The sequence below is a fragment of the Micromys minutus genome (assembly GCF_963924665.1).
Source record: "Micromys minutus genome assembly, chromosome: 8".
Taxonomy (NCBI): Eukaryota; Metazoa; Chordata; class Mammalia; order Rodentia; family Muridae; genus Micromys; species Micromys minutus.
This window is the reverse complement of record NC_137977.1, coordinates 35,984,271-36,010,642: the sequence shown is the minus strand read 5'-3', so window position 1 is coordinate 36,010,642 and position 26,372 is coordinate 35,984,271. Positions and strand designations below refer to the sequence as shown.

Here is a 26,372-nt window from a genome sequence, read left to right as displayed (position 1 = left end):
CATACAAACTGCATTGATAGAGACATATGTATATACATACACACAGTGCATTGTGATACAGATATATGTATGGATGGATGTATACACACAATATATTGTGATAAGATAGATATACATGTATATATGTACACACAGTACACTGTGATACAGATTTATGTATGTATGGATGTATAAACACACTGCATTGTAATTTTATAATATATATATACACACATACAGTACATTGTGATACAGATCTATGTACATATATACATATCAATTGCATTGATATAGACATATATATATATATATGTACACAGTACATTGTGATAACATACACACACACACACACACACAGTGCATTGTGATTGTATTCATCCCTATTACCCTCTGGTATCTTGTTCCTTTCTCTCTGAACTCTTTCTCAGTGGCTACATCAGTAAGGAAAACTACAATCCCTCCTCCAGGAAACAACTAACAGTCTATAGCTCCTCAGAAAGGAATGGGGCCTCATGTGTATCTCCTTTATCCATGATGGACAGGTGAGAGGCCCAATCATGTGCAAGTATCTACAGCTGCTGTGCTCATGAGTACAGGGACTGTGTCATGTCTGAATAGAGTGTTGTAGAGCATTCCTCCCCAACGTCCACCTCTTAAATCTTTCCTTCTTTCTTCTATGATGTTTCCCTAAGTGTAGTAAGTGTATTAGTTTTCTGTTGCTGTAGTACAATACTACACTTATGGAAACATTTCTATACCAGAAGTATAGAAAAAAGAGTTTATGGGGACTTTCAGTTTCAGAGGGGAAAATGGGGTTATTATTGTGGACAAGCATGGTTGGAGCAGCAATCTGGGAACTCAGATTGGAAAGCACAAGGGAAGGAGGGAAGGAGAGATAAATAGATAGATAGATAGAGATAGAGAATGAGAGAGAGAGATTCAGAGAGGCAGAGAGAAGACAGAGAGACAGAGAGGGATAGAGAGGGAGACAAAGAGACAGAGAGACAGACACAGAGAGAATGAGAGATTTAGAGAGACAGAGAGGGACAGAGAGAGACAGAGAGACAGAGAGAGAGAGACAGACAGACACACACAGAGAGATAGATAGATAGATAGATAGATAGATAGGTAGAGAGAGAGAGAGAGAGAGAGAGAGAGAGAGAGAGAGAGAGAGAGAGAGTAGAGCCTACCTTCAGTGACGCACTTACTCCAGCCAGCCCCGTAGGAGAAAATGAAGCTCCGGGTGGCCAGCTTACTTGGCACACTGTGCTTCTAAATAAGAAGCATGGATCACCACACTGCTGAAGTCAGAACACTGAATGCTGACCTAGGGTAGGTGATAGCTGGCCTGCAGACAAATCTGCACTCTCTACATCTGCTTTAATGTGCTTCTTAGGCATAGCGACCCTGGAGGTATGAATGTTCCCTGTCCAATCTGAGGTAATTCACTAATCAATCAGTTGATGGGCTTGCACTAGCTGAGTGGTTGTTTATATATAATAAAGCAGATGCAGTTCCCTGAAACCATCTCTGGAGTGGTTTATCTCAACATTCTTTACCGACACGTAGACTTGTGGGCTCACAGGGACACACACACACACACACACACACACACACACACACACACACACACTCATACACACACTTCATATACTGATAATGATGGGCCATACCTCCTACACCCCTCTTTAAGTATCAACTGGAGGGCATTCACATTCAGACCATACTAACTCTGGGAGTAGTGGTGATATACATGTTGTATTTGGGAGAAGTCGTATTTTTATCGTTAGATTTTGCTTTATTTTATGTTTATGAGTTCTGTTGTAGTTGTGTTTATTGCTGTCGCATGCATATATGTTTGCATCACAGAGGTTAGAAGACGGTGTTAGATTCTCCAGAACTGATTGGCGGTTATGTGCCACTATGAGGGTGTCATCTTCAAGGACAAGTGATCTTAACTATTGAGTTCCCTCTCCAGCTCTGAACTCATGTTTTTAAAAATCAATCAAAAAGACATTTATTAACATAAGCATCCATTTCAAACTTGACCTTTTATATCAATGCAATATTTGCTATCTCAACTATTTTAAGATTTTTACCGTTCCTCTTTCTCTCCCTTCCATATTCCTTTCCTTCTTCCACTTCTCTTTTTTTCTTTCCGAGTCTATGAGCTGAAATAGACATTGTCCTGTATCCTCTTGTCTCTGCTTACTGTGTGCTGGGATTACTGTTTGTACTACCCAGCTTGATTCAACTATGGGACATCAAGCAGTATGGGAAAACTAGAATTCTTGTTGATTACTAGATCTTCTCCTCAGATATCAGTCTCTATGTCAACAGAGGATACCATTACTCAGTTACTCCAAGAACAAGTATTTTCCTTCTTTAGTCTGCATTTTTAACCACAGACCTGTGGGGGTTGGTCTGTTGCTGCTGTGTATTCAAATGCTAAACACTGGCCCATAAGATTTGGTTGTACCAAGTGATGCCATGTAAACCTTGCTTCCCAGTTTAAAGCTATGGGTTAAAATAATGTGGATACAACTAATTACTGGGGAGAATAGAAGATGAACATTTTTAGTTACTGAGCTGTGGATAGTGCAGGTAGGGACCATGAAGAAGGAGAGTGAAGGAGGAGAGAGAGAGAACAGGAGGTCTCCGTTAGATGTGATGGACCAGAGCACATGCCTGAGAGAAATGTCCCCTCACCCCATCCCCCCAAGGACAGATGGCTGAAGCAGTAGTGAGCTAGGTGAGATTCAAACAGCAAGTACGTGGGGAGAACAGCTGGGAACTACCAGTCTAGAAGTATAGATTATAGAAGTAATCCCCCAGTAGTTGTGCAAGAGCTGATTAAATAATTCATAGGACTCTGTCTCGATTATTGGGGGTTGGTTGGGTCATATTAATAACTTATAGAGTTTATTACCTTCTTAGTTGGGGTTTTACTGCTGTGAACAGACACCACGACCAAGGCAAATCTTATAAAAGACAACATTGAATTGGGGCTGTCTTACAGGTTCAGAGGTTCAATCCAGTATCATCAAGGCAATAATATGGAAGCATCCAGGGAGGCATGGTACCGGAAGAGCCGAGAGTTCTACATCTTCAGCTGAAGGCTACTAGTAGAATACTGGCTTCCAGGGAGCTAGGATAGGGATCTTAAAACCCACACCCACAGTGACACACCTATTTCACAAAGCCACACCTCTAAATAGTGCCACTCCCTGGGTTAAACATATTCAAACCATGACAAGATGTGAAATTCTTTTATTAGTTCTGTGTCTAATCTGGACATCAAAGGTTGGGGGAGAACACAGGACATATGTGCTGGGCTGGGCCTAAAAGTTGGATATGGCTTAGATGGAATGAAGTAAAGTGGACATGGGAAGCTGGGCTAATGTACAGGATGGGTATCCTGTTCCAATCTGGAGTTTAGGGGTAGTTATGGGAGTTGGGAAGAGTGACTGGAGGTGATAATCTGCCAGACTCACCTGGTTAGATCCTGACTTAATGTGCAGGACATAACTGGGCAGAGAGGTTAAATATGATATAAGAGGGACCTGTAGGTGAGGGCAGACAAAGTGTGTCCTGACTGGAGTCTGAGGGTTGGAACTGCAAAAACAGGGTTAGCTAGACTAGGCTGGAATGCAAGATGTGAGGCTTACTCTAGATCTGCAGGATTAAGGAGGATGTGTGGAAGGAAGGATTCACAGGGCTCATCCCCAGTACAGAATGTGCAGTACCTGACTGGGCAGAGAGCTTGGAATATGCTGAGAAGGAGCCCCAAGGTTGGGAGCTGGACTTTACTCAAAAGCATCACTAGTAGAATAGATAGAAGTCTTGCTCTTTTCATTGCTTCCTCTAACGCAAAAAGCCCTGCTAGGCCAAGAACCATCACCCTATGCTTCACTGACTCTTAGCAAGGAGCCTCCGAATGAGGCTATAATTCAGCCTGAGAATTAAATATGAGTGTAAATTATCTTCAGGGAATCCTAAAACCTCAGGGTTTTTCTGAGATAAACATCTACTGCCAAATAGCTAAGGAAACCAAGGTCTAGACATTTGAGGATACCAATGAAGTATCTGACAACGAACATTTGTCAAGCTGTCAAGATAAGTCAACCAAGCCCTTCTTCCGTTCCTGCATCTACACAAAGGTGCCATGTAAATAGTAGAGAGAGTTCCTGGATCCCTGCTGGGACAGAAAAGGTACCACAGGCCAGACTGAGCTACCATTTTAAAAAGACATAAAAATAAGGAATTCATATGAAGCTATATGGGTCCTCTCTGAGTGATAATTGTACTTAGCGTTTATGCTGTAGGTTTAGGGAAATTGAAAGTGTATATCTTTCATTTGGAAAATTGAGGAGCCTAGAGTAAGGGCTGTAGATTAGGTGACATTATCAGGTCATTTAATCATCCTAATTTTACAATTGTGACTATTAGAGAATTCACTTGCATTTGGGGACTAAAAACCGAAGTAAAGTAATATCTGCAACTTACTGCTAAATTAATTTTTTGACAGGGGTGGGCATGGCGTAAGATTTTGTGTCTATAAAGGACAGAAGATCAGGAATCCAAGGCCCATACCTAAACATAGTAAAAGCAATATACAGCCAGCCAATAGCCAACATCAAACTAAACAGTGAGAAACTTGAAGCAATGCCACTAATTCAGGGACTAGACCTGTACCCACAAATACTTAATTACAACCTTAAAAAATGTATTCATATACTTTTATGTAAAAATGCTGAAAATTTGTACATTTATCTCTGTTTTTTAAAATAAAGTTAAAAAAAAGGAAATACCTTGGTGTGACTCTAACTAAGCAAGTAAATGATCTGTATGACAAGAACATCAAATCTCTGAAGAAGGAAATTGAAGAAGATCTCAAAAGATGATCTCCCATGCTCATGGATTTGAAGGATCAACATTGTAAAAATGGCCATCTTACCAAAAGCATTCTACAGATTCAATGCAATCCCCATCAAAATTCCAACTCAATTCTTCATAGAGTTGGAAAGAGCAATTTTCAAATTCATCTGGAATAACAAAAAACCTAAAAGTGAAATCTATTCTTAAGATTAAAAACACTTCTGGGGGAATCACCATCCCTGATCTTAAGCTATATTACAAAGCAATTGTGATAAAAACTCGATGGTGTTGGTACAGAGCTAGGCATGTAGATCAATGGAATAGAACTGAGGATGCAGAAATGAACCCACACACCTATAGTCACTTGATCTTTGACAAAGGAGCTGAAAACATTCAATGGAAAAAGGACAACCTCTTCAACAAATGGTGTTGGTTCAACTGGCAGTCAGCATGCAGAAGAACAAAAATAGATCCTTTCTTATCTTTTTGTACAAAGCTCAAGCGCAAGTGGATCAAAGATCTTCACATAAAACCAGGTACACTGAACCTATTAGAAGAGAAAGTGGGGAAAACTTTAGAACACATAGGTGCAGGGGAATATTTCATGAACAGAACACCAAAGGCTTATGTTCTAAGAGCAAGAATCCATAAGTGGGACTTCATGAGATTGCAAAGTTTCTGTAAGGCTAAGGACACTGTCCAGAAAACAAAACGACAGCCACCAGACTGGGGAAGGATCTTTACCAATCCTACAACTGATAGAGGTCTAATATAGAATATATAAAAAAAAACTCAAGAAGTTAGACTCCAGAGAATCAAACAATCCTATTTAAAAATGAAATACAGAGCTAAACAAAGAATTCTCAATTGAGGAATATCTAATGGCTGAGAAGCACCTAAGGAAATGCTCAATATCCCTAGTCATTAGAAAAATGCAAATCAAAATAACCCTGAGATTCCATTTCACACCAGTCAGAACGGCTAAGATCAAAAACTCAGATGACAACAGATGCTGGTGGAGAAAGAAGAACACTCCTCCACTGTTGGTGGGGTTGTAAACTGATACAACCACTCTGGAAATAAGTCTGGCAGTTTCTCAGATAATTGGACATAGTGCTACCTGAAGACCCAGTTATTCTGCTTCTGGGCATATACACCAAAGATGCTCCAACATATAATAAGGACACATGCTCCACCATGTTCATAGCATTCTTATTTATAATAGCCAGAAGCTGGAAAGAACCCAGATGTTCTTCAGTGGATAAATGGATACAGAATTGTGGTACATTTGCACGATTGAGAACTACTCAGCTATTAGAAACAATGACTTATGAAATTCCTAGGCAAATCGATAGATCTAGAGAATATTATCCTGAGTGAGGTAACCCAGTCACAAAAGAACAGACATAGTATGCAGTCATTGATAATTGGATAGTAGCTCCAGACAGTTTGGAATATCCAAGAAACAACTCACAGACCATATGAAGCTCAAGACAAACAAACAAACAAACAAACAAAAATCCAAAAAACAAAAACAAACAAACAAACAAAAAATAAAGGCCAAAAAAGCAGAAGCATCAGTCTTTCCTAGGAAAAAAAAAGTGTATAGCACCCTCTCAGAGTGTGGTACACCTAGATCTTAAATCAGTAATAATTCAAGAGCTAAGAATGTAGCCTTGTGGCAATTCTTGGTACTTAAAAATCATTATGTTTAATCTTTACACAGCAAGAAAACTTTGACTATTTTCATGTTACGTTTTGTTTTACATGTACTTTATGCTCATTGTAACTAGTAAGATTTCAATGCATACTATCAAACCTTAAAAAAAAGTTCTGACAAAAACACATTCATACAGTTTTATGCAATAGTGCTTTCAATAATCTGTACATTTATCTTTGTATTTTAAAAATAAGGTGTTTAAATAAAAATAAAACAATCATCAAAAAACATCAGAATTAAGTGGTATTATACATCAAAAATCAAGAGTCTATAAGATTGTAATACTACTTGAAATCTGGGATGGTGATACCTCCGGCAGTTTTTATAATTTAGGGTTTCTTTGGTTACCCTGATTCTTTTGTGACTCCATATGTGTTTTAAGATTAGTCAATGTTCTTGAAGAATTGCATTGGAATTTTCATGAGAATTGTGTTTAATCTCTAGATTTCCTCTGGTAAGATGGCATTTCCACATTAGTTTTAGGAGCCTACAACCATGGGAAGCCTTTTCCTTTCCTGGTGTTTGCTCAGTTTCTTCTATGTCCAAAAGTTTTCACCCTTCCTTGATTAGACTCAGTCCCATTGTTTGAGACCATTGAGAACAAAACCATTGTTTCTCTGTTTTTGCCCCCTCAGTTTGTTTGTCTTTCGTTGCGGACTTCTGAGGGTCAACTTTTTAATCCTGTTACTCTGCTGAATGAGTTTGTCAAATGTAGGATTTTTGTGTATGTGTATATGTGTGTGTGTGTGTGTGTGCGCGCGCGTACACTATTCTATATAAAGAATAATATCATCTGAAAATCAAACAGGGATATTTTCCCCATCCATTTTTTTCTTCCAATGGAGTGTCACTAAGGAATTGTAGATGATGGAACTCATTATGTAGTGGAGGACGGCCTTGTGGATCTCCGTCAAAGAGAGATCCAGAATGCTGTGGTTAAAAGTGTTAGCCACTATGCCCAGATTGTTTCTTTTTTATCTGCTTTATCTTTTCCTTGTCTTATTGCTTTAGGGACTGTAATAAACAAGAGGGAAAAGAACAGACATCCTTTTCCTATATCTAAGTTTAATAGAAATGGTTTGTTTTTTTTCCCACTTATCAAGATGTTAGCTGTAGGCTTGTTGTATATTTCCTTGATTAGGTTTCAATAATTTCCATTTATCCCTCGGTTCCTTAGAAGTCTTATCATGAAGAGAAAATAAGTTTTGTTTAAGACCTTTTCTGCAACGAATGAGATAATCACACAGTTTCTTTTCTCAAACAGCTGTAAGATATTGAACTTTCCCTCATATCAATGTTCCTGGGCCTAAACTAGAGCCAAATTTGATCCCACCTGGAGTATGCTGCTCCTCCTGAAGCTACTGGAGCTTGTATAGCTCTCCAAGCACCAGTAATTCTTACCCTGCTTCAGGATTACCTGCATCTTCCAGCTTCACCCCAAACAAAGGGGAAATGGAACTTCCCACTAGTTTGTGGGCCTAACCTGGGGTAAAATCCTATTTTCATGCCAAGTCTGCAGCTTTTCTGAAGCTGCTGCAAGATTCACTTAATGTTTTTACATTTACCATGTTTTAGTTCTTCTATGTATTGTAATAAATCCTCTGCAAGCATCATCAATTTTGTTTCACTGATTGATTTTTAATTATAATAATGCCACATGCATTCCTATCCAGGAACAGACAAAAAAATGCCCTCTGGAATTGTTCAAAAGGCACTCTAATCTGGAAGGAATCCATCATGTTGAACCTTATTCAAGCTCTCCATTTCTGGAAAAGAGACAGAATGAAATCCTTCAAGACTGTTCTACAAAAGGCTTTCTAAACAGAGGCATTCTTTCCCATGTAATGTAAATAAGCCTCAGAAATGCTTCTCTTGTTTCCTTATAAGGCCAGGCACAACCTCTAAACTTCAGAAACCTTCATATTCCTTTCCCCTTCACTTGATCAATGCTATTGGTTGGCTTTCAACTAAATTTTATGTATTTTATTTTCTGTGTCTGTGTCCATGCTGAGTCAAAGTATATGCATTACTTGTGCATCCCATAGAAGCCATAAGAGGGCATTTGGATCTGGAACTGCAATAGGAGCATAAACTACCAGATTTAGGTACTGGAAACTGAACCTGGGTCCTCTGCAGGAGGAGCAAGTGCTTTTCTTTTCTTTTAATTGAAAATGTATTCAATATATTCTGATCATATTTTCCCTTTTCCATCTTCTCTAAGGTCTTCCCCATCTACTCACCCATTCAACTCCATAGCTTCTTTCTCTCTCTTTTACAAAACAAACAGGCAGGTAGAAAACAAACCCAAATAAACAAGAATAATACATAAATAAAACAACATAAAAATACCAAGGACCAACCTCAGCTTGCAGAGGGGTTCCTTAAAAAAAGGGGTGTTGGGGAGTGGCCTAAGAAAGACAAGTGGATAGTCTAAATTCTGCTCTAGACAGCTTTCCAGATTGTGCTCCCCCTCCTCTTCTTAAAATTCTAAAAACTTTGTGGATAGCTTATCACTTACAGAGCAAAAGCCCAGTGTTTTTATTTATCTATCAATTAAGTCACTACTCTAGGTTTTCTTGTGATCATCCCCTGAATCAGCATCCCTCGATCCCAGGTCCTTGATTCTTAGAAAGTGACAGCAAGCACATTCTTTTTAGCAACACTGCAAATAAATTCAGAGATCTGCCTGCCTTTGTGGACATAGTGCAGCTGCTTCTGTTCTTTTAGGTCTGCGAAGCTCCTCATACACTTCGCACTGCATCCTTATTTTTTGAATAGTTGAGAATTTATATATTCTTGAACTGAAGGTCTTAGCATTTACCATTTTCCTGATATATTAGCCATACCCCTGTCTCCCAGACTCATGTTGTCTCTGATTATCATGGAGTCATTAACCTTGGTAGAGAGGACATTCTTCAAAGGAGGAACATGACAATGTGTACGCTATTATACAAGCAAGCCTCATGCCTACAGCAACCATCAACATTTGTGGAGGCCCACACCCTGGTGGCTCTGTTCCAGGCTCGGGAACAATATCATGCTGTTCCTTACATAGCCAAGCCAGGCTTGGCAGGGAAAGCACAAGAAAGTGTCCCTCCCTCTGCCTCCCATGATTATTTGGTTCACCCTTCCAATCAGATTGACTCACCTCATATGGTCTGTGAGTTTTATTGTGAGTTTTTGAGCTAATATCCACTTATCAGTGAGTACATACCATGCATGTCTTTTGGGGTACGGGTGACCTCATTTAGCATGATATTTTCTAGTTCCATCCATTTGCCTGCAAAGTTCGTGAAGTTGTTGTTTTTAATAGCTGAATAGTATTCCATTGTGTAAATATAACACATTTTCTATATCCATTATTCCACTGAGAGACATCTGGGTTGTTTCCAGCTTCTGGTTACTATAAATAAGGCTGCTACGAACATAGTGAAGCATGTGTCTTTGTTATGTGTTGGAGCATCATTTGGGTGTATGCCTAGTAGTGGTATAGCTAGGTTTTCAGGTAAAACTAGTTCCAGTTTTCTGAGGAACCGCCAGATTTGATTCATTTCTAAAGTGGTTGTACTGGGTTGCAATATCAGCATCTGCTGTTACCTGAGGTTTTTATCTTAGTTATTCTGACTGGTTTGAGGTGGAATCTCAGGGTTGTTTTGATTTGCATTTCCCTGATGACTAAGAATGTTGAACATTTCTTTAGGTGCTTCTTGGCCATTTGAGATTTCTCAGTCGAGAATTCTTTGTTTAGCTCTGTACCCCATTTTTAATTGGGTTATTTTCTGGAGTCTAACTTCTTGTATATTTTAGCTACTAGCTCTCTAATAGATGTTGAGTTGGTAAAGATCTGTAGGTTGCCCTTTTGTTCTACTGACAGAGTCCTTTGCCTTACAGATATGTTTTTTTAATTATTATTTTCATGAGGCCCCATTTGTCAATTGTTGATCTTAGAGCCTAAACTATTGGTATTTGGTTCAGGAAATTTTCCCCTATGCACATGTGTTTGAGGCTCTTTTCCACTTTCTCTTCTATTAGATTCAGCATATCTAGTTTTTTTTTTTTTTTTGTGGAAGTCCTCAGTCCACTTGGGCTTGAGCTTTGTATTAAGAGATAAGAATGAATCAATTTTCATTCTTCTACATGCACACCTCCATTTAGACCAGAAATAGGCATTTGTGTACTAGCTCCTAAGAAACAACTATTGCCTTTATAACCTAAGAAACTGAAGACTAGTAAATTAAAAAAAAAAAATGGAAAGAAATCTTAGTTCTATTTTCTGGCAAGAAAAGCCTGATTACATTAAGTAAATTGCAACAGTTCATAACTTCCATGTCCACCTGGATCACATGAGGAGTGATGGATTATGATTAATCAGGTAGGACTGAGACTGTTATGGTGAAAACCTTGCAGGTTTGAAACTGGGCAGTGCAACATTCCTATTTGGTGCCAACCTCACTGGGCCTTTGCTTTTCTGAATGTGAATGCAGGATCGCAGCTCAGATCTGTGGTTCTTATTTCAAGCTGGAAGACAAAATTCCAGTGAGTGCCCGTGTCTACATCTGCAGTCTCTGAGGTTCCTCAAGTGACCCATGGGGAACTAGATAGGAAAAGTCCTGAGTGAGACTTCAGTTTTCACTGTGGTCCAAGATGTTTGCAGATACACAATCACATTTTATTTCATCTATATAGTTGTTAATTACTTAACTATTAAGTCAGTCACTCAGGAATATTTATTACAAGATAAAAAAACATGATTTTATTGTTATGATTCGTTAAGCAATCAATCAATCAAACAAAACTCATCAAGTAAACAAACAACCCTTCCACTAAATCTAATCGCATGAGATACACAAAATCCTGTAGGCAAATGTTGAAAATTACATCTATGAGTAAAAGACAATAAATTTCTGAGTGAATGTAGTCTAGGATTTCAAGCAAACCTTAAAGCAAAATCACACAGGCAGGAAATTGTAGCTGACCCACAAGGAAAATCAAGCAGGAAAATGGGGCCTCCCTGTCTTAATTATTTTTCTGTTGCTATAAAGTGACACTGTATGTTGAGGTTTGCTCCCTTTGCTATAAATTGTGATGCTGAATACTGTCCCCCAAAGTCTGGTTGTCTTTAGGGACAGGGAGAGCCTCACATACACCAAGTGATGCTATGTAACCTTGCTCCTCAATTTAAAACTACTGGCTGAGTAAAGATACCTACAGCCCATAGCTGGGCAGAAGAGAGGTAGGCGGAGCTTTGGTGGTCTGAGGCAGGACCATGCAAGAAGAGAGAGAAAACACCATGGATTAGGTGAATCACGAAAACATGGCCACGAGGGCTGGCCAATTGGAATAAGAGCTGCCCAGATGGAACATGGCAAATTATAACTCGGGGTTATTGATAAGGAAGTAGATACTAATACCTTAGAGGGTCGATATCTGCCCGACTCTAGTGCTTTAAAGGCTTATCGTATATATGCAAACTGAATGATCCATGGCAGGATAGAAACCCCCAAATAATATTAGATATTTACCACAACAGACTAAGGCCACCCCTCCCCCCAAGATGATACTTAAAAAAAGGAAAGCACTTAATTGCAGGCTTGCTTACAGTTTCAGAAGTTCAGTCGTTCTCATCCTGGCACAGCAGCAGTAGCTGAGAGTTATAACCTGATCTACAGGTCTCAAGAAGAGAACCGGGAGAGGTATGGGCTTCTGAAACCTCAAAACACACCCTCAGGGACATACTTCCGCCTAGGCCACACCTCCTAATTCTTCTCAAACATTGTCACTGTATAAACCTTTGGGGGCTATCCCATGCAGGTTACTGCTTGTCTTGTCTTGCTTTTGTGTGCTCTAAGCCCACATGGGTTTCCTCGGCCTGCTCCAGGTCAGAGCTGGAAAACATGGGCCTATGGGTGTGTGGTGGGTTGAATAGGTTTGGCCCCCATAAACTTCTGTGTTTAAATGCTTGGCCTACAGGGAGTGGCAGTATTAGGAGATGTGGCCTTGTTGGAGTAGGTGTGGCCTTGTTGGAGGATGAATGTCACTACAGAGTGGGTTTTGAGGTTTCCTATGCCTAGGTTCTACCCAGTGTGGAATGAGCCTCCTCCTGGCTGCTTGTGGAAGACTTTCTGGCTGCCCTCAGACCAAGATGTAGAACTCTCAGTTCCCCCAGCACCGTGTCAGCCTGCATGTTGCCATGCTTCCCACCATGATGATAATGGACTGAACCTCTGAAGTATAAGCCAGCTCCAATTAAATGATTATAAGAGTTGGCTTGGTCATGGTATCTCTTCACAGCAATAATATCCTAAGACAGGGTGCATATCCTACTTTCTGAAGGGGAATAGGTGCCTGTTTTTGGTTGTTTGCTTCCTGAACCAAAAAGAGTTATTAGTTGGATTGTTTTGCTTCCAAGCATTGCATAGCCCATGCAAAGGACATGTGCTATTACTGTGTCAGCCCCTGAGAGGTTTATGTATTTGCTTATTAACAATTTAATTTTTTATTTTGGTCAAATTCTGGGTAAGTAGACTTACAGAGATTAATCTTTCAAAATTAGAGATGAAGCAGGACTCATTTGTGCTGTCAGAAAAAAATTTATTCAAGAAACACAGAAACATGAATGGGGCAGAGGTGGTGACCCAGATGAATGGCTGGATCCTTTGAAGGTCAGAACCAGTGATCTGGTGTGGACCTATTGAGGAAGTCAATTGTTAGCATGCATCTATTGTCTTAGTAGATTTGATAGTGCAGAAAAACCGTACCCAACCTGTTTGTGCTTTTCCTATTTTGAAATCAGAGATCAGGAACATCCTTTGGCTTAAACTAGAAAACTTAATTTTGTAGTTAAAGACAGTTGGTTCTCTAATTTATACCTTTAACCAGGATTTCTTTATTTTTGGATTCCCCTCCTTCCTACAGTTTCTGGGTTTTATTAATTTCCTAATTCTAACACACACACACACACACACACACACACACACACACACACACACACACGTGTCAGTTTGGTTCCTATCCTCCCTCTTATTCCGGACAGTTCAGACTTATCTCCTTCTTTTAAAGCTATCCCCAAAGTAAAAGGATACTGCTTTTAGGAAGAAAAGAATTAAGAGTAGCTTAAATACAGTTCTGGAAAGGTGACTGGAAAATCTAACACTAAAATAAACTATAAGAGATACAATATTTGTTTTTACTGTTCTGGTTAAATCTATTCTATTAAGTTGAGCTTCAAGGCAGGTGTTACTGCAAAACAACTTAGAGGACTGATGAAAACCTAGTTTCCTTGTTTAAGTGTATATTGGTAGAATTAACAAATACATCCATTTTCTGCAATCAACATTTCTACTTCCGTTACAACTCAAAAGCTGAGCTACCAGATTTTCTTCTGTTATCTAGATGTGAAAATTTCGATAAGTAGTGCTTGTTTGCAGTGCTTTCTCGTCAACCATACAAAGTACGTATATAGTAGCCAGCTCTTATTGCTTGGTTCCAGGCGGCTTAGGGAATTAAATACACCATCTAACAATCATTTGCTATCAAATGTAAAATGGAAGGTTCCGTAGCAGGAGCGGTTCTCGGATCAGTTTTCAGTGGCTGCAACCGCTCCTTTGCAGCCTTTGGCCAAGAAGGTCGCGAGCTTCCGCAGGGTTCAGCCTGCCTAGAATTTCACGTTATCTCGTCAATACTAAGGACTGCGCAGAGGCTTGACGTCCGAGAGCCTTCTGGAGACGACTCCTTTACCTGTGCGCCTAACCTCACCCGCGCAGCCACTAGGCTCACAATCTCCTTCCGGCCTGTAGGAGAAGCAGCCCAACACACCAATGGGCTCCCTTCCTTCCGGCTACGGGGCGGGACCTCACCTCCAACTCTGAGGCCCGCCCCTTGCGTGACGTGCGCGCGCGCAGACTCCTTTCCTCGGCCCGTGGCGCCCCCTGGCGGCGGTGCTCCTTCAATGCGAGGGCCTGATTCTTAGCACCACCCATGGAGCCGCAGGAAGAGGCGCGAACGCTCGGGGAGTCTGTGCCTCGGCCTCCTGGCGCCTCGGGGTCCCCGACGCCGGACGAAGAAGAGCGGTCCGAGGGCGACGCACCGCTGGCGGTGACTCCCGCGGGCGCACTGGGGGACAGCACGAGCGCAGACGGGCTGTGGGGGTTGCCGGTGGAGCACGCGGCGCGCAGGCCCGAGTGCAGCCGCTGCAGGTGAGCGCGGGGCCGGGGCGGTGCCTGCGCCAGCTCGGTCCGGGAGCTGCGGCGCCCCCTGCCGGCCAGGCGGACTCCGATTGTGTGTGCCAAAGCAAGTTGCTTATTTAACCGGACTTTCTGCAAAGACTTACTTTTTGAACTTGCTTTTTCATTTTTGGTTTGTTTCTTCGAGACACGGTTTTCCTGGAGCTCGCTCTGCTGACCAGAATGGCCTTGAACTCATAGAGATCTGCCTGCCTCTGACTTGTTCGTGAATCAAAGGTGTATGCCACCAAGCCCAGGAAGACTTAGTTCTTTTTCCAAGAAATTTCAGGCTTTAATGAAAGAATTTCTGGAGGCATAATGGCATTACTCCTTAACGATGCTTAAGTGGGCTTGCCATCATAGTATGGGTTGTAGGAGAAATGGATTGGAGGAGAACATAGCAGCTGCCTGTGTTGAGAATTTTGAATTTACCTGGCAGTATTTACTGAAAACTAGATTAATTATTGGAGTACTTTGAAAGAGAAGGCAGAAAGACAGGAAGTTCAAGATTACTCTCAGCTACCTAGGAGGTTAGCCTGGCTGTATGGGACCCTGTTTCAAAAAGGATTTTGTTAAACCGAAGTTCGTGTGTGTCTGCTGTTTGCTGTCTGTTCTAGGTAGTAGAAATGCTGCGAAGAATAAACAAATCATGGCCTCATGTCGGCTAGACACTTGCAGCCTGGTGCAGAGGTTATTGGGTGGATAGTGACAATTAGGGCTGGCTGTCACAACATTCCTGGGTATTCCTTTGGGGACCCCATCAGTTCTATGGGGTATTCAGCTGCACGTTTGGTCTCAGCACCTAAAAAACATCACTTCTTGGCTCTTGGATGTACGTCTCTGGTCACTGAAGGTCTTCAGTGATTAACTATCTCTGTTGCCCTTTTTCTCTTCTCTTGGTACCTGAGGTCTTCATCTTGGAAGGAGAAATTGATTTGGGTCAGGGTATCAGAGCTTGCAGCCCAAAGCTTGGTTATGTTGGGGCTGCCATGTTGCATAGGTCCTTTGACACATGGACCCTTTGTGTGTGTGTGTGTGTGTGTGTGTGTGTGTGTGTGTGTACCCATTTCAGATCCCATCTAAAGCTTTTTTCGTCTAGTTCTTGCCTTATAGTCATTCTGCAATTAGCCGCCTGTTTATATACGTGCCCTGAAATGGCTTTTATTACAACTGCCAAAAACGTTCATGAGCTAAAACCCATGTCAGATTAGATTAGATAGTAGTAGGTCAGTCGGCAGCATCCTGTCAACACTGTCACATATGCTTTCTTTAGTTCTCCTAGATGACTTCGTTGGTCTAGTCTCCTTTGCCTATCCTTCTCTGTTGGGAGCACAGAGGTCCTTCAACTAACACGTCTCCAGGGAAACCAGGAATGTTAAGCTCACAGGATTGACTTTTTTGATGAAAAAGATCTAAACCTGGTCTTGCACCCAGAAGACTGTGATGATTAATGTGGAGGCGATTAATAGCCTGGTGAACTGCATTATCTGTTGAGCCAGGACTAGAGGTGGCTAGTAATCTAAATGATTCTTTTATGCAGAGGCTTTCCAAGTGCCCACCACCACGAGTGGAGGTGGCTAATAGTGACCTCTAGGCTATCTCTATGACCGAGACCTACCATACCCTTGCTTAAACTCCATCTCTAGAACCCATCTTCTTGGAAGAAATAACATGAGCCCTGACTCAAGTTTTGATGTAGTTTCTTGTGCATTGGGGATTGAATTATACCAGGAAACTTGTCCCCTAATGATACTGTGTTTAAATTTGTTAGGAATAAACCACCTGGCATCAGAGTCTCCAGAGTCTTGATCCAGGTTGACAAAATCAATCTGAACTGAGTTTTCATGTCAGCTCTTCGCATTTGGCTTTCCTGCCTGCCTGACATCTGCAGAGACCCTCTCACTTCTCCAGAGAAGTGATTCTAAGTTCTCTTCTCTTTTGAATGGTATGCACTTCCCACTGGTGATTTTTCCCAGTCTCCTGACAGATTATTATCTTTAATTTAGTTTCTCTATCCTGGGCCTTCTCCTGAGCACCAAACCTATGCATTTGCTTAGTACTTATTGACTGCTCTGCTCATCCCAATACAGTGATAGAACTTCATTTTCAAAATAGATACAGGCAATAGAACACCAAGCAAGCAGACTACGTACTGGGGATTGGATGGTGATTGGGATGTTGGGCAGGAATGGTGTCAGGAAAGTTCTTTTGGGTAATGTGATGAGGTGGGAGGCCTTTTCTATGTGAACACTTGGGATCTTTCACGTTTTGTCCTTCTGCCAGAGGTTGGATTCTCAGCAGTCAGAATGGATCTTGACTACAGGATGCCTTACTTTCTAGACATACTGATCATTGTGTGGCTTAAAGTTTTCCAGCTTTACAGTAATGGGAAAGCAACATGCATTCAGTAGGAACTAGCCTTCAGATTTCGTACTTTGTCTTTTGGGTTTAGCACTGTGTGGCTCAGCGCTCTCTTGAGAGCGGGGCACCAACACTGAGCTGTAGTTCACTTAATCCTGCCATTACCCCTAGTACGCCATGTTGCTAAGTTGTGTCACCTAAGTTACTTGTACCAAATGCATTTCAACTTAATAACCTTTTCAGTTCCTTCCTTCCCCTCCCTTATTTTCAACAAGGTATCACATAGCTCAGCTGATTTCCAGCACTCTGTGTAACCTGGAGTGCCCTTGAAGCTCTGATTCTCTGCCTCCTTCCTGGTTGTTGGAATTATAACATGGACCAGCGCATTCCACTTAGGGGATGCTGGGGTTTTACTAAGGGCTTCAGGAACATACCATCTGAGGTCCATTTCCAGCCCCTTTTGTAAATATAAAATCAAATTCATTAGTGATGATAATGTTTAGGGTAAAAATTTAGGTATCCTGCAAATTTAATTTTTTGGGACTTATAAAGCGCCATATTTCCAAGGAAAAATAATTTATTTGTTCTTTCCTGTTTGCATAGAAAATCTGTTTATTCTTGTGTTTTGTTTATAATATATGTGCAAAGCTAATTTAGAAATTGAATTATATATAAGCTAATATGTTCATAGTTGAGCAAAGATGATATATTCTAAAGAACATTTTTTTTCTTAATCTTAATTAAATCTTTAAAGAGGAGTGACCAGTTAAAAATAAAATATACCAGAGCTTACTAAATGTTTGATTTACTTCCCCTAAGAAAAATAAGAATCACACTATTGCACTCAGATGTTTTCTTCAAAGAACATCAAACCACATTCATTCCTTATGTTAATTTGCTCCAAATTAATAATTTATAGCATTAGTTATGCTTATAGAGTTAAGGACTATGTAATCAAGTAACATTCTAGTTTAAAACTTGGCATTATTTAAAAGGAGTTCATAAGTTACAAAGTAATTGAGAAAAGTGTGTGTGTGTGTGTGTGTGTGTATGTGTGTGTGTGTGTGTGTATGTATGTATGTATGTATGTGAATGTGTGTACCTAAGCACACTTGCCAGGCGTGAATATGGAGCAGAAAGTACAACTTGTTTTTGTTTCTCTCTTTCCATCTTTAGGTGTGTTTCTGGGACCAAACTCAGGTTTGTAGGCTTTTACAGAAACAGTGTTTAGCTGCTGAGCTCCAAAGTTCTTTTTATACATTTTTATCTAACAAGGTAACTTTGTGATTTGTATAGTTTTTCCTCTGTTGGTTTTAAGTCTGTCTCTGTCTCTCTGTCTCTCTCTCTGAGTGTGTATGATGTGAGCATGCACGTGTGTGGAGAATGGAGGAAAGCCTTGGTGTTGGTCTCGACTTGTACTCTCTTTTCTTTTAGTTTGTTGCTGTGTATGCCAGGCTAGGGGCCCCGCGAGCTGAGACTATAGACTCAGCCATGGTGCCTGACTTTATCTAGGCTCCGGATTTGAACTAAGATCTTCTTTCTTGTGTGGCAAATGCTTTACCCATTGGATCTGGCTCCCCTGCCTCAGTGCTTGCCTTTTATAATCTGCCAGTGGCTGGAGCTTAGTGACTGGAGTAGTTGCTCTGGTTTTGATGTTTCTGTTGCTACTGCATGTAATAATGAACTTTGCACAAGCTAGCATGTGGGTCCTTAGCTTTCTATTGCATGTGGTACATATGTCATTTGTAATAAGGTGTTTCTTTGCCCTTTCTCATCCATAGGTTGTTTTCGATTCCTTTGGCTATGGTCATTCTTAATTATTTTGAGATGAACCAATTTCTTTATTTCCTCTTGTCAAGTCTGGGATGACAGATGTGTTTCTACCATATCCACCTCATTGTTGTCCATTTTAAGGTCAAGGTCATATCTGCTGAATCTTTTTCTGGCTATGATCAAATCCTTGTTTCTCTTGGTGGCTCTTCCCTCTTCAATTAGGAAAGCAGATTTGAAGGTAGTACTGTTAGGTATTTACTTTTTTCCTTTGCTAAGGGCTCTTTCTTTTCATTTCAAAACGTTTTTATTCTGTGGAAGCATAGTTAAAAGATGTGGAAAGAGGGTACAGTGAAATGGAGTGAGTAGACGTTTCAGGGACGTGCAAGGAAAATCTCCAGAAACAGATGCATCAGCATGGCCTTAAAGGATGAAGGTGGATCCTTCCTCTAGGAGTGCATTAGAGTGAGCCGAATCTGAAAACTACTCTCACTGAGTCTTCATCTGCCTGTCAGTGATCAGTAGCCTGCCTGTCTTCTGTCTGTCATCTGTGTCTTAAGTCTGTCCCTAATGAACAGCTTCTGTCTTTTGAATAGCACAGAAAATATGGAGTGGGAAAGAAATAAGGAATTCATTTTTACAGAAATTTTTAGTGGAATCTTAGAAGGGAAGGAGTTATTTTACTGACCCCAAATGACCCAAATAGTACTTAAAACCACAAACAGATGTTACTAAAGTATATCCAGGTGTTGCTTTTAGCATTTATGTTAGATATTTGTTTTCTTTAAAATGGTTTTCAACGTGTTGACTGCTTTCAGCAAATTATTATCACCTCTGTCTCTATCTCTTCCCCCCATTTCTCCCCCTTCTCTTTCTCTCTTTCTGTCTCTTTCTGTTTCTCTGACTCTGTCTCTCTCTCTGTCTCTCTGTCTCTGTCTCTCGGTCTCTCTCTCTCTGTCTCTCTTTCTCTCTGTCTCTCTGTCTCTCTCTCTCTCTCTCTCTCTCTCTCTCTCTCTCTCTCTCTCTCTCTCTCTCTCTCTCTCTCTCTCTCACACACACACACACACACACAATTTTAAAGTCCAAGGCAGAGTTAGGTTGGGTTATATTGTTTCCTTGAAGGCAAGATAACCAGAGTGAATATATAGTAGGGAAACAGATTGAGTATATAGTTTTAAATGGTCTCAGGGTGTATAATTATCTTGGTTGCAAGGTCTAGCAAAGTTTAGTGGTGAAAGCAAAAGGTATTTTCAGAAAAAGCCATTTCCACAAACAAAATAAAAAGAATAGGTATCCAGTAAGCCCACTATTCTTGCAAAAAGGATTAGAAGAACCAGCTCAATAGAAACATATTGAGTTTAAGTCCATTGGCAGACTTACCTTTGTTTTTGAGTTGAGGCAACATATTAAGAATATGTGTATCATTTTAACTGTGTTATAAGTTTGAATTCTGTAGTGGTTTGAATGAGAATGGCCCTCTTAGTCTCGTGTATTTGAATGTGTGGTTCCCAGTTGGTGGACTATTTAGGACTAGGAGGCATGGCCTAGTTGGAGAAGTTATATTGCTGAGGTTGGACTTAGAGGTTTCAAAAGCCCACACCAGGCCCAGTGTCATTGTCTCTCTGCCTGATGCTTGTGTATCAGATGTAAGCCCTTAGCTGCTGCTCAGCCATGCCTGCCTGCATACTGCTTGCTCTGTACCATGATGGTCATGGATACTAACCCTCTGGAACTGTAAGCAAGCCCCAATTAAATACTTTGATAAGCTGCCTTGGTGATGGTATCTCTTCATAGCAGTAGAACAGTAACTTAGACACATTCTGTGGCATTGGATTTCTGGTGTTACTTAGTCCACAGCACTGTGTGAACCTAGAGTCTTTTTTTTCATCTTCATATAAAGTCCGAGTCTTAGATTTCTGTTGCTGTAATAAAACACTATGACCAAAAGCAACAAGGGAGGAAAGGGTTTATTTCAGCTTCCACATCATTGCTCATCCAGAAAGGAAGTCAGGACAGGAACTCAAGCAGGGCAGGAACCTGGAGGCAGGCACTTACTGGTGCTGCTTACTGGTTTGCTTTACACTGCTTCCTCAGCCTGCTTTCTTATATATCCCAGGATCACCTTCCCATCTGCAGCACCATCTACAGTAGGCTAGCTCCTCCACAACAACCTTGAATCAAGAAAATACCACATAGACATGCCTATAGGCCAATCTAATGGAGGCATTTTCTAAGGGAGGCATTTTTCCAATTGAAATTCCTTTTCCTAGATGACCTTGGCTTATGTCAGGTTAACAATAAACTAACCAGCATACTGTCTCTAATAATTTTCTATTTCCCCCTTTCAAGGACTGTAGTAATTCTAATTTTTTCTTTTTTGATTATGTAAAAATTTAAAATTTGACATATATATGAAGTCTCATACATAGGCTCTCTCCTCTGCAGCCCCAACTTATCCTTCTCTCCCCCTTTGTTTCTTTGTATATATATGTATATTTGTGTGTGTGCATGTATGTAAGTATGGGTATGTATGTGCTACAGTGCATGTGTCCAAGGTCAGAGGACAACCTTGGGTGTAGGTCTTTGCCTTGCACTGTTTTGAGACAGGGTTTGTTTGCTGCTGTGTTGTCAAGACTTGCTGACCTGCAGGCTTCCGAGGATTCTCCTGTCTTTTCCTTTCTTTCCTCTTAGGAGCACTACATGGTCTTGTGTCTGGGTTTTAAACATCTGCTGCATTTGGACCAGCTCAAACCTTCTGAGTAGAAATTGGCTCTAGTTTATGATTTTTGTACAAGGCCAAGGGCATTGTTAATGAGTTCAGTAAAAGGTCCAGTTAGCTGGGATTATAGATGTGTTATTGTGTGTGGATGTATCTGTGTTCTATGATTCTCAGCTGGATTATAGATATGTGTTATTGTGTGAGGATGTATCTGTGTTCTCTAGTCTCAGCTGGGATTATAGATGTGTGTTATTGTGTGGATGTATCTGTTCTATGATTCTCAGCTGGGATTGAGATGTGTGTTATTGTGTGAGGATGTATCTGTGTTCTATAGTCACAGCTGGATTATAGATGTGTGTTTTTGTGTTGATGTATCTGTTCTATGATTCTCAGCTCAATCCTTATGCTTGCACAGCAAGTGCTTTTACAGAGCCATCTCCTTAGCTCTTGCACTGTGTTTTAGAACTCCATGCCATTAAGGTTTACTTCCTTATCTATTCTGATATCCAACCTCATATCCTCAGTTACTTCTTCTAGCTATTTTATACTAGTTTATGGATGCTTGGGTATTGACCGCTTTCTTCTGGCTCTCTTACAGGGTCTAAAGTTTATCTTCAGCTATTTTAACTGTTGTGATATACAAGTAGGGCCTAAAACAGTGTAGATAAACTTGTACCTTAAAATTTCATGAGCAGTAGACATATGGATTCCATACAAATACTAATTAAAGGCATCTGGAGTGAGAGCTCTGTGTCTCCGGCTGTATTTTCTTCTAAGGAAGTTATTAGCCTATGCAAGCCTCCTATTTTTACCCAGAGTAGGACAGTGATACTAGCACTTTGACAGGTGAGGCATTTGCATTGCAGCTGTAACATGAAAAGTATGTGACCAGTGTTACTTTCTCCCTCTTTACCTTCTCTTCCTCCTCTCTTCTTTATTTCCTGTTCCTCTTCCCTTTTCTTCTGTGACCTGACATGCTTATTATCATTAATGAATTAATACCTTTTGCTGTTATCTAGCTCTTTTATTGCTAGGGTATTTTTTTTCCCCTAAACCAGAGGCTAAGGGACATGAATTTGTGTTAATCTGTAGATCACATCAAGTCAATTACCCTCCTTGGAGTTGTCACCCTGGGACTTTCAGTAGGTCTTCACTTTAAACAAATGTTGTTCAAACTACTTCAAACAAACAAACTAACTAACTAATAGACAAACACACTTTTTGTGTATGACTTCAAACCCATGGGTTCTTCATAATATTGGGTTCTTATGCAGTAAGATAACACTAAACTAGACCTTAATATACTCTATTTGTTTCAAGAAAAATTCTCAATTCTCTTTTTTTTGAGGATATAGACATGTACATAAAATTAGAGAAATATAAAAACCCATATTTTAAAATATAGGCAGTTTTTAGAAAAGAGACAATGAAGAATAAACAAAGTGAAGTTTTTCTAGTAACATAATCCTCACACTCTATACTGTTGTTTGGGAAATAGCTTTACTTTTAACCTTTGACCCCTTGCCTGTAAGGATGGATGTTTCTCCCTTTAATTAGTCTGTGGCAGAGAGCATGAGCTTCTGCTATATGTGTACACAAGTGGGGCTTGCTTCATGTCATGTAGGGTCTAGAGACGTGGCCCAGGGCCACTTCTTTAGCATGCACAGGGCCTGGGTTTGATCCTTAATACTAGAAGAAAATAAAGAACAGTTTTTTTTTTCCTTAGGGAGGGACATGTGGATTTATTTTATATTTGTTCACTCATTTATTTTAATATCTAGTGTCTGGTAAATATTTAAAACAAATTATGGAAGTATAGAGGAAATGCTATGGAGGGGACACTGATTATTTTGCTACTAAGATAGCTACTTCTATCTTTTTTTTCCTGTGTTGGCATCAAACCAGGTTATTGTAGATGCATGCTAGATGAGAGCTCTCTCTTACTCATATACATCCTCTAGGCTCCATCCATCCATCCATCCATCCATCCATCCATCCATCCATCTATCCATCCATCATCCATCCATCCATCCATCATCCATCCATCCATCCATCATCCATCCATCCATCATCCATCCATCCATCCATCATCCATCCATCCATCCATCCATCCATCCATCCATCCATCATCTACCATGTGATATATGTATCTTCTTTCTCTTTTTTCCTTATTTTTAATTTGTATATATTTATTTACATTTCAAGTGTTATCCCCTTACCTAGTTTCCCTTTCATAAACCCCCTATCCCATTCCCCCCTCCCTGCTTCTATGAGAGTGTTCTCTTACCCATCTCTTGCCTCTCTACCCTGACATTCCCTTACACCGGGGTATTGAGCCTTGGCAGGACCAATAGCTTCTCCTCCCATTGATACCCAACAAGGCCATCCTCTGCTTTATATGCAGCTGGAGCCATGGTACTATTCTATCCATGTGTACTCTTTGGATAGTGGTTTAGTCCCTGGGAGCTCTCCTTGGTTGGTTTTGTTGTCCTTACGGGGTTGCAAGCCCTTTCAGCTCCTTCAGTCCTTTCTATAACTCCTCCATTGGGGACCCTTTTCTCAGTTCAGTGGTTGGCTGTGAGCATCAGCCTCTGTATTTGTCATGATCTGACAAAGCCTCTCAGGAGACAGCTATATCAGGCTCTTGTTAGTAAGCACTTCTTGGCATCAGCAATATTGTCTAGGTTTGGTGGCTGTATATGGAATGGATCCCCAAGCAAGGCAGTCTCTGGATGGCCTTTCCTTCAGTCTCTGCTTCAAACTTTGTCTCTGTATTTCCTCTTGTTAATATTTTTGTTCCCCCTCTAAGAAAGACTGGAGCATCTTCACTTTGGTCTTCCTTCTTCTTAAGCATCATGTGGTCTGTGAATTGTATCCTGGGTAATCTGAGCTTTTGGGCTAATATCCACTTATCAGTGAGTGCATACCATGTGTGTGTGTGTGTGTGTGTTTTTTTTTTTTTTTTTTTTTTTGTAATTGAGTTACCTCACTCAGGATGATATTTTTTAGTTCCATTTATTTGCCTAAGTATTTTATGAAGTCATTGTTTTTAAAAACTGAGTAGTATTCCATTGTGTAATTGTAACACATTTTCTGTATCCATTCATCTGATGAAGGACATCTGGGTTCTTTCCAGCTTCTGGATATTATAAATAAGGCTGCTATGAACATGGAGGAGCATATGTCCTTGTTATTTGTTGGTGTGTCTTTTGGGTATATGCCCAGGAGTGTTGTAGCTGGGTCCTCAGGCAGTAAGTACTATGTCCAATTTTCTTAAGAACCACCAGACTGATTTCCAGAGTGGTTGTACCAGCTTGCAATTCTACCAGCAGTGGAGGAGTGTTTCTCTTTCTCCACATCCTCTCTAGCATCTGCTGTCACCTCAGTGTTTGATCTTAGCCATTCTGACTGGTGTGAAGTGGAATCTCAGGGTTGTTTTGATTTGCACATCCCTGATGACAAAGGATCTTGAACATTTCTTTAGGTGCTTCTCAGCCATTGTATATTTCCTCGTTGAGAATTCTTTGTTTAGCTCTGTCCTCCAGTCTGTTTCTCTTAAAAACCAGGAAGTAAACCATAGTTCGCTGAATATGGATAATAATAAAGTTCTCAGTCCTTTGTTGAATGAAAATGGCTCCATACATTCGTATATTAGAAAGTTGATTTTCCACTGATAGAAGAGTGTGGAAGGATTAGGAGGTATGACTTTGTTAGAGTAGGTCTGTCACTAAGGGCAGGCCTTTTCTCTTTGTCTCGTGGTGGTTTTGTTTATGTGAGCTCTCAGCTGTTGTTCAGTGCCATGCCTGCTGCTGGCTCCCTGCTATGAAAGTCATGGACTCTAGCCCCCTGAAACCATAAGCCCCAAATTAAATGCTTTCTTTTATGAATTATCTTGGTTATGGTGTCACTTAACAGCAGTAGAAAAGTAACTTTTAAAAGTTAAGGATCTGACAGAAAGACCAACTTACCTCCATTGCTGTACTGGAAGTTTTGTTTGTTTGTAATCACATTGTATAGATGATTAAAAAATCACTACGTATTTCTAATTGATATATTTATTTATATAACTTTTATTTAATAATACTGGATCTATCTCAGAAACATATAAAACTGATTAAGAGGAAGAAACAATGGGGAGATAATTTGTTGAAGATGTCTTTCACAATAATGATAATAAAATGTATTATCATTTATTACTTTTCAGTTAGGTGAGGCCTACCATGAACAAGAGTAAGATGTGGGTTCAGTGTACACTTTCTCAACTGCTGTAGGCATGCCTTCTAGGGCAGGTGTTTGAAACGATCAAGATACTTATTCTCCTTGAAGAGTTTCGACCTCTCTTACTAAGAGCAGTCTTTTTTTTTTTTTGGTTGTAAAGTGTGTTTTTAATTGGAAGAATATTTTCACACGCCCTCCCCCTTCCTTCCTCCAGCCCCTCTCAGGTCCCTTCTATTGCCCTTCCACCCCCAGGATGGCCTCTTGTCTTTGATTATTATTGTTGCATATGTATGTATGTGTATGCATGTAATATTTTGTTGTTGTTTGTGTACATGGTTTTAGAGCTGAACACTGTGTTGGACAACCAGTACGGGGCCACATCCCTGAGAAAAAATCTCCCCTTCCACCTTAGTATGGCCATCGGTGCTGCTGCTGTTATGGTTTTGTCTATGCAGCTATTTTAGTGGAGACTGTTTTACAGCAGACTTCCTGGTATTCTGGCTCT

The 26,372-nt window shown here is 40.4% G+C and overlaps 1 protein-coding gene across 1 annotated transcript in view; it reads left to right on the top strand.

Annotated features, from left to right (window-relative positions):
• Window positions 1-14,554: 14,554 nt before the first annotated feature.
• DTWD2 (DTW domain containing 2) overlaps window positions 14,555-26,372 on the top strand; it is a gene marked incomplete at its 5' end in the record, with an annotated part of 57,448 nt that continues 45,630 nt past the window's right edge. The window contains one exon of the mRNA XM_080919817.1: window positions 14,555-14,772. Coding sequence (XP_080775943.1) covers window positions 14,555-14,772 — 218 coding nt within the window. The remainder of the gene's footprint in view (window positions 14,773-26,372) is intronic.